Below are 13,907 nucleotides of genomic sequence, written 5' to 3'. Positions count from 1 at the left end.
TATCTCAACTGGTCAAGAAACACTTAAAGAAATGTTCAAAGTCCTTAGTCATCAGAGAAATGCAAAGCAAAATGACCCTGTGATTCCACCTTACACCAATCAGAATGGCTAAGATCAAAAATTTAGGTGACAGCACCTGTTCGTGAGGATGTGGAAAAAGAGGAACACTCCTCCATTGCTGGTGGGATTATAAACTGGTACAACCACTCCGGAAATCAATCTGAAGGTTTCTCAGAAAATTGGGAATTGATCTATCTGAAGACCCAGCTATACCACTATTGGGCATATACCCAAAAGATGCCCCACCATACCTCAGGGACATGTGCTCCACTATGTTCATAGTGGCCTTATCTGTAATAGGCAGAAGCTGGAAACAACCCAGATGTCCCACAAATAAAAAATGGATATAGAAAATGTGGTTCATTTACACAATGGAATACTATTCAGCTATTAAGAACAAGGACATCATGAGTTTTGCAAGCAGATAGATGGAATTAGAAAATATCCTGAGTGAGGTACTTCAGACTCAAAAGGATATCCATGGTATATATTCACTGATAAGCAGATATTAGCCAAAAAGTACAGAAGACCTAGGATACAATCCACAGAACTCAAGAAAGTTAACAAGCAGAAGGGCCCAAGTAAGGATGCCTCAATCTTACTTGGGAGGAAGAAGAAAGCAATCATGGGAGGCAGAGGGAGGGATTTGGGTAGGACTTGGGTGAGAGATGGGAGGGAGAGGGGAAAAGGGGGACATAATCAGGTATGGGGGTGGGGAGAAACAGGAGAGAAGCCCTGAGGGCCAGCAGAATGAATGGAAATATGCAACCTTGGGGTTGGGGAAGAGGTGAAGCGACCCTCTAGAAAGTATCAGAGACTTGGGAGGTAAGAGACTCTCAGGACTCAAAGAGAGGAACCTTAGATTAAATGCCCAACAGTGGAGAGAGGGAACTCATAGAGTCTACCTCTAGTAGAAAGACAGGGCATCAAGTGGAGGGATGCGGTTGCCATTCCACAGTCAAAAACTCTGACCCAGAATTGTTCCTGTCTAAAAGAACTGCAGGAACAAAAATGGAGATGAGACTGAGGGAAAGGAGGTCCAGTGACCGGCCCAACTTGGGATCCATCTCAAGGGGAAGCTCCAAGGCCTGACACTATTACTGATGGTATGCTGTGCTTACAGACAGGAGCCTAGCATAGCTGTCCTCTGAGAGGCCAAATAAGCAGTTGACTGAGGCAGATGCAGATACTTACACTCAACAATTGAACTGAAGTCAGGGACCCCTGTGGTTGAATGAGGGACAGGCTAGAAGAAGCTGAGGAGGAGGGTAACCCCACAGGAAGACCAGCAGTCTGAACTAACTTGGACCCCTGAGATCTCTCAGATAGTGAGCCACCAACCAGGCAGCATATAAGAACTGGTCCAAGGCCCCCAACAATTATATAGCAGAGGACTGCCTGGTCTGGCCTCGGTGGGAGAAGCTGTGCCTAACCCTGGAAAGACAGGAGGCCTCAGAGAGTAGGATGGCCTGGTGGGGGAGGAGACATTTTCTTAGAAACAGGAGGGAGGGGGAATGGGATGAAGAACTGTAGGAGGAGGATCAGGAGGGGGACAATGGCTAGATTGTAAAAAAATAAAAGTAACAATAAAAAAATTAAAAATTCACTCAGAAAAGCATCCTCTTCATTTAAAAAAAAAAGTCTATATAAATGTTAAATGAAATGCAATATAACTCTCTACCAAACAAAATGGACTTTAGAAATGCCCCTTCTGTCTATCTTGCAGAATTCAGGAATGCTGTCTTTGGTTTTGAACCAGCAAAAACAACTGAGAGGGAAATCACATTCGAAACACAAGAGGCGCAGGATGTACCCTCAACTGGGAGGCAAGAAGCAGAAGCCCCTGAAGAGGAGCCAATTTACTTGGGAATATTCCTAATTGCTCTTTCCTGTCAGTCACTTATGCCTTCCAGCCAACACAGATCATACAGCAAATGTCACAAGCCCAAATGTCAGCAAAGACTCACTTTGGACTTACTAATAAATACCAGACTCGAACATTTTAACGTTAATGTATATCAGAGGAGAAATGTCTCGTTTTACTGAATAGCAATAAAAAAAAAACCCAGCATAATCCTTAAAGGACACCAAGACTGATTTCCCAGTCACTGAGTCAGATTAATAATTGATGTAACTATACTTGATTGTAAGTCTCTACTAAAGACAACAAAACTAAAAATGTAGACTTGTGAATTCAAACAACATGTAGGTGCCAGAGGAGAGAATAAAGGTGAGGGCTCTGCTGGAGAGGTACCCCATGCTCAAAAGGGAAAATGAGCACATAGACAATGAAGGCCACCAAGAACTCAGAGCATTGAAAAGGGGGCAGGCTGCACTGATGACATGGAGGGTGAGTTCAAGTTGATCATGAGAAGAGGGTGTTCTCTTTATAAAGAGGCAGAGACTGTTTAGACAATACAGACACTCTGACAGACTAAGTGGTGCAAAGTGATTGTGTGGTACTCAACTCAGGGTCTTGCAAATGCTAGGCAAGTATTCTCTCACTGAGCTATGACCCCATGTATCTTGAGGCAGGTCTCACAACTTTGCCTAGGCTGGCCCTCCACTCAATCTGTCAGGTTTTAACCCTTCAGTCCTCCTGACTTGCTTTCCCATGCAGCAGGGATAACAGCCTGTACCATCAACCCCAGCAGAAGGAAAGGCTTATTGAGGAGTGTGGAGGTCTGTGGCTGGAATGCCAAATGCATACCTTGGCAAGAAAAATCACCTTAATGTTTGATTTTAGAATGATATTAGTGTCCTCTTTAAATTACAACTTATGGGTAATCAGACACAAAATGAAGGTTCTTTATTTCAGTCATACTTCTGGTGGCAAGCAGAGAGTTGGGGCTCCAGGCCTGGAATAGAACATTAAGACTGGCAGTTGCGGCAAAGCCCAGAAGGAAACATCGCCAGCCTCACTATGACAGTGGCTATAAGGAGAGAGAACGGGCTAGACCTGAGTGTCCAGGAAGGCAGACCTGAATGAACCTGGTGATCAAGGCACAGGGAAATTAAAGCAGGGGGTTTAATGTCTCTCAAGGGGGTGCTATGAGAATTTTGGAATTGTTTGAGACTGATAGCTATAGGACCCCTGGTCCTTGCAGAGCAAGAGCCTGCAGTGCCTTCCTTCTTGTGACACTTTCAGTACTCACACACAGGTCTATCAGTCTCTGATAAGCATCCCCACACCCCTGACCCTAAGTCCAGTGCAGTATCAGATAGCAAAGCCTTGTGCCAAAGGCAACTTACTGTTTTGTGCATTTTTAAGCTCTCTCTTCTCCTGAGCACTACAGTAACACACTTTCCTAACATATGAAGTTTCCTTTCTCTCTCCTGCTCCAAGTATCACAGTTCAACTAGGTGACACACACTGGTATGGAGTCTCCAAGATCTCCACTCCAGACTTTTCAAAGTCTTATTTATTTTCATTTTGAAGTGTATCTGAGTATGGGTGTGTGCACTTAAGTGCAGGTGCCCATAGACATCAGAGGCATCAGCCCAAGGTGGGTGCTAAAAACTGAACCTGAGCCCCCACAAGAGCAGCAAGTGCTCTTATCTGCCAAGCCATCTCTATAGCCCCTGCATTCACATCCCAACTAATGGACCAATATGGTGACTGAATAACCCTTCCTTATATGACTGGTTAGCTAACTAACCTGTTTAGAAAGGCTCATATCAAAGTCTAGATTCCATACTTCATTCACCTTTCCTTATTTTTCTTCCCATTCAGGTATATTCAGATCCAATAGTGAGGAGCTGGGGTTGCAGCTTGGTGGGAGAGCACTCGCTTAGCAACCATTACACCTTGGATTTGGTTTCCAAAATTCAGACAGATGGATACATTAGAGGAAAAGGGAGAGAAGAAGGGAGGGAACGAGAAAGGGAAGAAGGGAGGGAGGAAGGGAGGGAAAGGGATAGAGGGGGAGGAGAAAGAAGGATGGGGAGGGAAGGAGGGAGAGAGGAGGGGAGGGAGGGAGAAGGGAAGGGATAGAGGATGGGAGGAAGGGAGAGCATAAAAGAGAGGGAGAAAGAACACTGGGCAGAGTGTGCCTACTCTATGCAATCTGCTTTAATCTTACAAAATACAGCACTTTGAAAATTATTGATCTACAGTAGTTATCTGTAGATAAGTTTATTTCTAGGGTAAATCCCAGGACATTAAGTTTGATATTTTAGCACAAATCCCTTTTCTCTGGAGAAGGTGTTTGCTATTTCCAAAACACTCAGAAGGAATTTGGATGGGCATACAGAACAACACCACCCTGAAAAGGGATTTGTCAATATCCCATATAAAACCTTACAAGGGAAAGTGACATCGCCCTCGTCTATTGGAAGTGACTCCTTACAGTGACCTCACTGCAAGAGTGAGGCCAAGCTCAATGTGTTCTCAGCAGCTCTTGCCTTTGGGATAGCCCTAAGCCAATCTGGGCCAAGCTTCTGCATCTCCAGAAGGAGGGGCTTGGAGCACACACTGTCAGAGAGCTATCCAGAGCTGTGTGTCTCTGACATATGGAAATGGTTATCTTGCCCCTGTCCTCTGAAAGTCCTCCCATGAGTATGAGCACAGCTGGGTGCATCTAGAAGGCAGGTGATACCTGTTTGTAATCATAAGGACAGCCCTCTTGTTTCCAGGAACCGCACAGTGGAACTGGTAGGCCTCATCTTCTAACTTCTTGATATGATTCTGAAAAAAAAAAGCAAGAGGTAAGACTTAGGAGCTACATATATTTAAATATAATTTTTATAGCAGCCGATGATAATCAATGTTAGGAAAAGGTACATTAGAAACAAAACCAGAATACTGCATATTGGCATCTGTAGCAAGAAAATAGCCTATTTGTAATATAGTTATCGATTACTTTTCACTGTTGCCTTAAGAGACAAATATATGGAACACTGACCAAGTGACCATCTGATGAAAAATATCTTGTTCTTAGTAACTTAAGAAACTCAAAGCTATCAACCAGAAACAATCACATATCTTCATTAAGAATATATAAATATAGTAACAAAAAAATCACCACATTAATGTCTCAGTGGTCCTTAAAGGGTCATTCCCTAGCAAGGACTTGGGATGGCACAGACATAAAATTCAGAAATAGCCGTTTTCACAGGATGGCTCACAGTTTTCTTCAGGTTTCTTTGAAAGAAGTATGTGACTTTTCTTAAAAGCTAAGATCTGGGGGCTGGAGAGATGGTTCAATGGGTAAGAGCACTTGCTTCTCTTTCAGAGAATCCAGGTTCTATTCCCAGCATCCACACTATAGCTCACAATCTCCTGTAACTCCAGTTCCACGGAATCTGATGCCCTTTGTTGGCCTCCAAAGGCTCAGTCATGCACATGATGCACAAACACACACCCAGGCACACACACACAAATACATAAAAAATAATTTTTAACAAGCTAAGACCCAACCACTAATTTGGACAGGGTTATATACCACATAATGATAATCCTGAAAGGGCTTTGCTGTCTTTATGTATTTGGTCATTAGATTAAGCACAAGTTGAAAAGAAACATTTTTGTATGCAATTATATTTCTGACTAAAATAGACAATTATGGACACAAAGAATTTCTACCATTTCAAAATATTTGCACAGTTTATTCCTAATGCACGAAAAACCCAAGTATAAATTGTAGCCAATAAAATATTTATTTTCTTTTTCAAGTATCTTAAAACTATTGACTTATATTAGTCAATACACATTAAAAACAAATACATTTTATAACAAATACTAATAAATATCATTGAGACCATCTATAATGGGTGATTAAAGATCACATAATACATGGGCATAAAATAGAGAAGACAGACACACTGGGTAATGAAGACTGTACCACTGCATGACTGAGGACACACTCCAACAGCATCAGGATCATACAGTCAGCATACACACTGCCAGGAAAGCACACCTGGTGTTTGGTATTGCAAAGCTTAAGTACATTTGTTATTGGTGGTGCTGGCGATGGAACTCACATTTTAAAATATGTAGGCCCCTAGTCATTCCTTGCCAATTAAAAAAAAAAAGCTACAAGCAAGGATTGCAAGAGCCACGGATGAGGAAGAGAATTCCTGCAGAGCTGAAGCGGCATCTCCAGAACACATCTTGGAAAGGAGATGGCACTTGTTTCACAGTCCACTCTGTGAATTCTCAACAATATTTTGCCATCAAACCCTCAGTTTCTTCAGAGAGAACAGAAAAGCAGAATAGCGCAGTATAACAATGTGGTGCCTTTAGCTGGATCTAGGCTATACATGATGGTGATACGTGACAGCATGCTTAAGCCAGAGAAGCTGGGGGACGCCTGCTTCTCTCCTCACATGGCCATTCTTTACCAAGCTGTGCTTCAACCGCCTAGAGCCCTCATGTGCAATTCATCACCAGGATGCACTGAAAAACATCTTTTCAGTGCTATGAAAGATCCACTAGACTCTGAAATTCAGAGCAAGAAACAATCACTAAGGATAACAGGAGACCAAACTGACCAATGCAATACTTGGTTCCAAAACTCAACATGAGGAATTTAGTAATGTTTTGGTAAATGAAAGGATCCTTTACCCATTCTTTTTCATCCCTTTCAAATTAATTCTAAGGAAACAGCACAAGGCGTGAAAAGGCAGAATGAAAATGTACAGTGGTATTTATCACAAAGTTAATAATATCACCGAGTACAGTACAGGAACCAAAGTCAGAGCAAAGAACAGAGATACACAATGCAAGATTACCTCAGTGAGCGAGTGGACAGGCAAGGGTTAAAGTGTTAATAAAACATTTCCATACACAGAAAAATATAATTAGGTAGAAAAGCAAAGAAAACCACATTAAATATTGTATGACTATTAAGAATTACAAGCAAAATAAATAATAAATAAAGCCTGGCTATCTATCTATCTATCTATCTATCTATCTATCTATCTATCTATCTATCTATCTATACATATATATACATGTACCATATAAGCAGCATCATCCTAAGGGAATCCTAGAGTGGATTATGCTATAAACACATGGCATGTAAGTGAGGATTTTCACAGAGGAATGCTTAGTAGGTTAAAAAAATAATAAAGGGAGCTCAAAAGGACCCCCAAATAAATTATTTAGAATAAGCCAGTATTACAGTAAGAGCGAGGAAGATATAATCTAATACTCTAGGACTTTGTGACATTTACAGGTCTAGTTACACTTACTCCCTTAAGGAATCAATCCAGCAGAGTCTAACTAATCAGAAAGTGCTTCTTGCTCAGCTCTCTGATCACAGCAAGACAGGGAGAGCTGCAGGAGCTAAACTCAGTTACCCACGAACAAGCTACCAAACCCTACAGCAGTTACCCTCTATTTCTTCCAAAATTAGTACAATATATTACAATTTAAAGGGTTGTCTGACATTGTAACAAAAACTTAAAAGTCATACAAGATGACTACAGCCTTAGCTAAAATAACTTTTTGCTTAATACATATATATATAAAAAGAAATCACAAGAATCACAAAGGAGCTAAAAAATAAAACATAATAAATTAAAAAAAAAAAAGACCCCAGATCTCAGAGAATCACAAAAGTCTCGGTAAAATTGGAATATATTCAGGAAAACTAAAACTTGTGACTCCCACACAAGGAGCTGCAGCATCTGAAGCGAAAGATTGTGCTAGATTCTCACCGAAGCTGCACACACAGGGACATTGTACCTATCCCCAATTATCCAGACACTAGAAGCTTTTTGTTTTGGCTACTATTAATATTTACGTAGTTTTCTATACTTGGTCCCATAAGCACAGAAGTCCTGTTTTGAGGGGAACATGGCGATGCCAGGGTTCAAACCTAAGCCTTGTGCATGCTGCTTTACCTGAGCTGTGCCCTAGCCAAGGATGCAAGTCATTTCTTTTGTCTATCCAGTGCTGTCTGGTCTTGGACATCAGTTATTTTCTCTTTACAGTGTCTGCTTTAGTGTTCAACTAATTTTTTTTTTTCTGAGACAGGGTTTCTCTGTGTAGCCCTGGCTGTTCTGGAACTCACTCTGTAGACCAGGCTGGCCTCGAACTCAGAAATCCGCCTGCCTCTGCCTCCCAAGTGCTGGGATTAAAGGCGTGCCCCACCACTGCCCGGCAACTAATTGCTTTTTATAACTATGCATTTAAAACCATAAATGCATGCCTTTAGTACCAGCACATGGGAGGCAAAAGCAAGAGGATCTCTATGGATTCAAGGCCAGCCTGGTGTGCACAGAGAATTCCAGGCCAACCAGGACCACACAGTAGACCCTGTCCACAAAGAGAATATATAATCCAACTGAATGCTTGCATCTTAACAGCTTCATTATCTTTAAAATATATATTAAGGATCAAGTTTCTATTTTGGCTTCAATATTAGTGGATAGATAAGACACTGTTAAATCACAAAACTAAACATTTCCATTATTATTTAAAATAGAAATTAAAATATCATTTACTTTGGGAATTAGCTGGGGTACAAATGATAATTTATAGTTATTTTGTTCTCATCAAGAGAAACCTCTGGGGATTAAATTTATAAAGTGTCAGAGCCATATGCACATGTACATCTGAGCATGTGTCTGTGAAGGGGTGCACACATGTTATGTGTGGCATATGCATGTGTACAAACATTTGTATATGAGTCTGTGAAGGTGTGCAGGTGTGCAGGCGTGGATGTGTGGAGGACTGAACTTGTTATCAGCTGTCTTCCTCCATTACTATCTTCTGTTTTACTCTGATTTTGAGTAGGCTCTCTCACTAAATCTGGTACTCACTAAAAATAAGTGAGCTGGCTGTCAACAAACTCCAGATTTTGCCGTTTCCTGACACCTACTCCACCCAGTACTGGAGCACAGACATGTACCACCCACCACATGTGGCTTTTCTATGGGTACTGGAGATCTAAACTCAGGTCTTTGTGCTTGCTAGGACGAGTTTACCAACTATGCCATCTCCCAGCCCTCCCTCTGTTTGTTTATAAAAGGAGCGATATCTATACACTCGGCTGCCACAGCGATAATTGACTAATACCATGTTCTGTTACTACCTCTACTTACAATAATTAAAACTAGTAATTATGAGGTAAGTGTAACCAACAATAGGGCTTAGTTTTCCAAAAGCATCCTGATGAAGGATAAGGGTGCAGACCATATAAAATTATATCATTTATTTAGCCATAAATGATTTATGAAAGAAAAAATATACTGAAGGAACATTCTCCTACAATTCCTATGCCAAGACTCATCTCAGGTCTAAGGACAAGCTCAGAGAAACTCTGTATTATTTATGAAAACATTATCTCCCAGGTTAATAGTCCCATAACTTAAGTTTGGGGTGCTATGTGGAACAGAACTCTACATAATTCCATCATTGAGATTCAGAAATATAGACATTCACTGCACAGAGCCATCCTTCTCAACTTCATCTGAAGTGTACATGAACAACCTGATTCACAAGGGATACAACTCCCAAAACTGTAGCAAAGAATGTTCTCTGGGCTCAACATCCTTTAACCTCCTAACCACAAACTAGCAAAGTTATTTCCTGCACCATGGAATCTTTTACACCAATCACTTAGCCCTATGTAGAATTACATGAAGCCATCATTTTCAACTATGGGCCACCATTTTGAAAAGCTCAGAAAGACGAGAGAGTCATAAAGAAGTTTCATTAAAATTGGCCCTCAGTCTGATTCACACACGGTTAAACAATAGTAGGTTTGATTTGAGTTTTAAGGATGGAATCAGGCAGTACGGGAAATATTTACTCCTGTGTTCCCAGTTCTTGCTGTGTAGGCAGAAAAAGAAAGAAAAGAAAGTTAGAAGCATGCAAAAAGGTAAAATGCAATCACATATAATGAAAACAAAAGGCTAAGAATAACTAAGTCATCTTTATCATAAAGAATGAAAATATTAATAAGTCTCTGTTGAGGGAAAGCCAGTCATGGGAGAACAACAATTTAAGTATATATATTATTTAAGTATAATGAAACTACAGCCAAGATAAAATGCCAAAATACATTAATTTTTAAAATCTTTTTCTCGTCTCTAGTTCTGTCTAGCAGAATAATTTTAGATTCTCACAGTAAGAGGAGCCAGGTCACATGGCCAAGAGCAAAGGGCAGCAGTGCAATTCCAACATTAGGCACAAAGCAAGAAGCCAAAGCGAAACACGGTAACTAAGTAAGCTGCCACACGGATGGTGAAACAGCCTGCAGCTGCTCCCAGGACAGTCTTTTCTGCACAGAAAAGGCCCTGTGCCTTGCTCCTGTCCTTACAGAAAATGAGTTACCAGTTAGCTCCCCTCAACATGCCAGGCCACCACACGGAACAACAGCTTCTACTCGATAACCACAGACACTCCTGCAGAGACTCACGATTTGGTCTTTAAAAATCACCCATGACATCTCTGTCCTAGAATCTCTCCATTTCACGGTCATGAAGGACAATATTTACCTCTAGTAGGTCAGAGCCCTCAGATTCCTGCCTGTCATATGGACGGATGATACCATCTTCGTGGATCAGGCGAGGTGGGCGGAGGCTGGACACCTCCTCAGTAGATTCTGCTACCCTGAATAACATAACAGAAAATACGTGAGCATCTTTCAAAATTAGACAAATTGATGTTGATCAAACCTACTCAACAGTTTTGCTCAAACAAGTAAACACTATTAGTAATTTTTAAAACTCATTCAAAGTGAAGAAAAAATTATTAAAGCCATGCCTAAGCAGCCACCCTTTTCTTGAAGAAAGAAGGCATCAGATTCTGAAGTCATGGACACTATGGAGCCTTGCTGGCTCTCACTGACTGAATATGAAATTAAATTAAATTAAATTAAATTAAATTAAATTAAATTAAATGAAAACTACGCTGTAAGACTCATTTCATTTTTTATTCCTTTCCACAGTACTACTTGGTTTTATAAAGCCTCTATGACTTTCAATTACATCCAAGAGCCTTAGAGCTTGCTAATACAGTATACCCGGCCCAGTGGATGGACTCCCTTACCTTTGAATGCCTTGGAAGGTGCTGCTAGCCATATCTATGATCCCGCCAGTTGGACGTGCCACGGCACCCACAAGCCCTTTTCCAATTCCTTTAAAGAAGCCGGCAGCGCCCTCCTTCTTGGCACCTTTAGGAAACCAAAGACAACAAATATGCAATGATACTTTAATGTAAGCAAGTCTGAACTCAACAAAAACACAAGCCAACTCAGAAACCACAAATATTTAGGTGTCTGGGGAACATTACATTTTATCTTAACGTGATAACATGGTTGTTCTCAAAGCACAGATTCCTGGGCCGAAACCAGACCACTTCAGCAGATGCTTATGCCAAGAGTGGGTAGAGATTTCCAGGATACTGAGGCCCACACAGAGTTAAGAAGACTGATACAGCTTAGTCAGTGTATGTGCCAGGGAGATCAGAGAACTTAACAGAGAGCAACTTACTCATTCCATTACAACCATTAGGATATCCAAGCAGTGTATTAAAACAACTCAACTTATTAAAAATTCTGTTCACATACTATAAAATGTCCCACCATACAAATTAAATGCTTTTGGTCTATTAAGAACTGTACAACATCATCACACTTAATTTTAGAAAATCCCTGTTGTCTCAGAAAGCCACTCTGTGCCTACAGTCTGTCACTCTATTTCCCCAATCCCCATCTGAACCTATCCGACTCACCGCCTCTCCTCCCTGTTCCCTGCCTCTTCAGACTTTGCAATCACCCAGTATACTTTCTTCTGGACACTACACCCAAGCTGCTTTCACTGAACAGTCTATCTAGTCTGGGCTTTGTTTACTCAGAATCATGCATTCTAAATTCATTTACACCGTGGCATGTATCACTGCTTGGCTTCAGTTTATGGCTGAAGAATATTCTATTGAACAGATATGCCATATTTTATTTATTCATGCATTGGGGATAGACAGGTCTTTTTATGTTTTGCTCCAATGAATAATGAAATTATGAACATTCTCATGTAAGACTGAAAGTCTATTTTCAACACTTTGGGGTACCTTGCTAACACATGGTGTTTCCGTGTTTAATTGCAGAGGGATGGGCAGAATGTTCTCCTATAAGTGGCTGCACTACTGTGTGCTCTACCAGCAGCTATGGAGATTCTAATTGCCTCACACCTGCACTGACTTACTTTAGTGACCCTAACTGATGTGAAGTGAACTCTAGTTTTGATTTCCGTCCATACTTCCCAGATGACTAAAGTGTACACTTGCATATCTTCCTTGAGGAACAGTATATTCAGATTCTTTTCCAGCTTTATCTGGGTTATCTTCTTATTGTTAGCTTATACAAGATCTTTCTATAGTCAAGCAATAAATCTCTTATCAAATATAGTACAAGACTTTTATCTCATTTCGTTCAATTTTTTCTTTTTATGATAATATTTTCCAAGACATGAGTTTTGTTTTAATTTTGGCAAACTGTCCTTTTCCTCATGGTATCCTCCAACACATAAAACCTTAAATCCTGTTGAGTCCAACTTATCTGCCTTGTCTGTTGTCACCCATGCCTTGGTATCCCGTCTGGAAGGGCTCTGTCAAACCACAGCACTAGCTGCTGCACCTGCCACTAAGTTCTGACTTCTGCTCTCACCCTCTGCACATCATCCCGTGTATGCCAGGGTTGGATTACTGTTCTCCACATGCACATGTCCCACCTGCTGAAGCCACTGCTAGATTCAGCTTAGCACCCATCTCAAAGATCCAGGACTTGCAAGGGTTCATTGACCTACATGCCTACCTTCATGCCAGTATCATGCTATATAAGCATAATCACTGTAGCTTTATGTGTGGTAAGCTTTAAAACTGAGACATGCAACATGTGCCAACACTATTGGGACATGTAAGTCCTCCAACATTGCCTCTTAATTTTTAAAAGTATACATATATATATCATAATATGTTATATATATATTATATGTTTTATATATTTTAAATATATATTAAATATATAAATATCTTTTAAATATATATAAAAATATATATGCATATGTATATATACCTAGTACATGTCAATGGCTACAGAGGGCCTCAGAGAATTTAATTTTCTTCTGGCCTTGATGAAAACATCATTCAAAATCTGAGTCAGTCACTCCTTAACATTTCTGAAGACAACACATTGATAATCACAACTGTAATATAAAGTTTGGTCGGTAATCCTCTCAGTCAAACATGGAGTATCAACAGCATCTGGCATGCATGTACCCTTCCCCTCCGTGCAGGAGAGAAGTGTTTTCTACCTACCTTCCACAGGCTTTGTTATTATTCCAGTCACTCCACCTACGACACCCTGCAAGAGAAATCCATCATCAAGTCTCCAGGAAACCAATGGTGCTTAACACTAAACCGACCACTAGAGGTCTCCATAGACATACTAATTTTTTCCTGCTATTTGTTTTATAAGATTAAGAATTTAACAGTTAACAATATGCCCATGTAAGTGCACACACTAATTTTACGAACATTAAATCTTACGAAATTCATAGCAGAAAGAGCCACAGAGCATATGTCATTAGTCTAATAGCTCCAGTGCATCTGGGATAGATTCCTGAAAGCTCAACAGGAGACTCACACGCAGGAAGCCCTTCCCTCCTCTGGCAAGACTGTCTCCAAAATCTTTAGGCTGTCGGCCCATCTCCTCTCTCCTCTTCTGCTGATATTCTTTGTCCATTGTAATTGCTGCCAGGCCTTTTCCAACAGAACCAGTAATTCGAGATACGACTCCCGCTGCACCACCTGCGGAGCACACCAAGAAGTCAGTCACCACTGCACACAGGACAGCCTGCACCTGCTGTAAGTAAGTACCTACAGTTCCTTCTCAGTC

The 13,907-nt window shown here is 40.8% G+C and overlaps 1 protein-coding gene across 1 annotated transcript in view; it reads right to left on the bottom strand.

The window, feature by feature from the left end:
* Positions 1–13,907, bottom strand: part of Vps13c (vacuolar protein sorting 13 homolog C) — a 148,560-nt gene that overhangs the window by 3,779 nt on the left and 130,874 nt on the right. The window contains exons 74-78 of the mRNA XM_028771361.1: positions 13,656–13,819; positions 13,328–13,373; positions 11,063–11,186; positions 10,510–10,624; positions 4,659–4,747 (exon numbers count right to left, since the gene is read on the bottom strand). Coding sequence (XP_028627194.1) covers positions 4,659–4,747; positions 10,510–10,624; positions 11,063–11,186; positions 13,328–13,373; positions 13,656–13,819 — 538 coding nt within the window. The remainder of the gene's footprint in view (positions 1–4,658; positions 4,748–10,509; positions 10,625–11,062; positions 11,187–13,327; positions 13,374–13,655; positions 13,820–13,907) is intronic.

Source organism: Grammomys surdaster, unplaced genomic scaffold (assembly GCF_004785775.1).
Source record: "Grammomys surdaster isolate TR1022 unplaced genomic scaffold, NIH_TR_1.0 206, whole genome shotgun sequence".
Classification (NCBI taxonomy): domain Eukaryota; kingdom Metazoa; phylum Chordata; class Mammalia; order Rodentia; family Muridae; genus Grammomys; species Grammomys surdaster.
The sequence above is the reverse complement of the archived record's forward strand: the minus strand, read 5'-3'. Positions and strand labels throughout refer to the sequence as shown.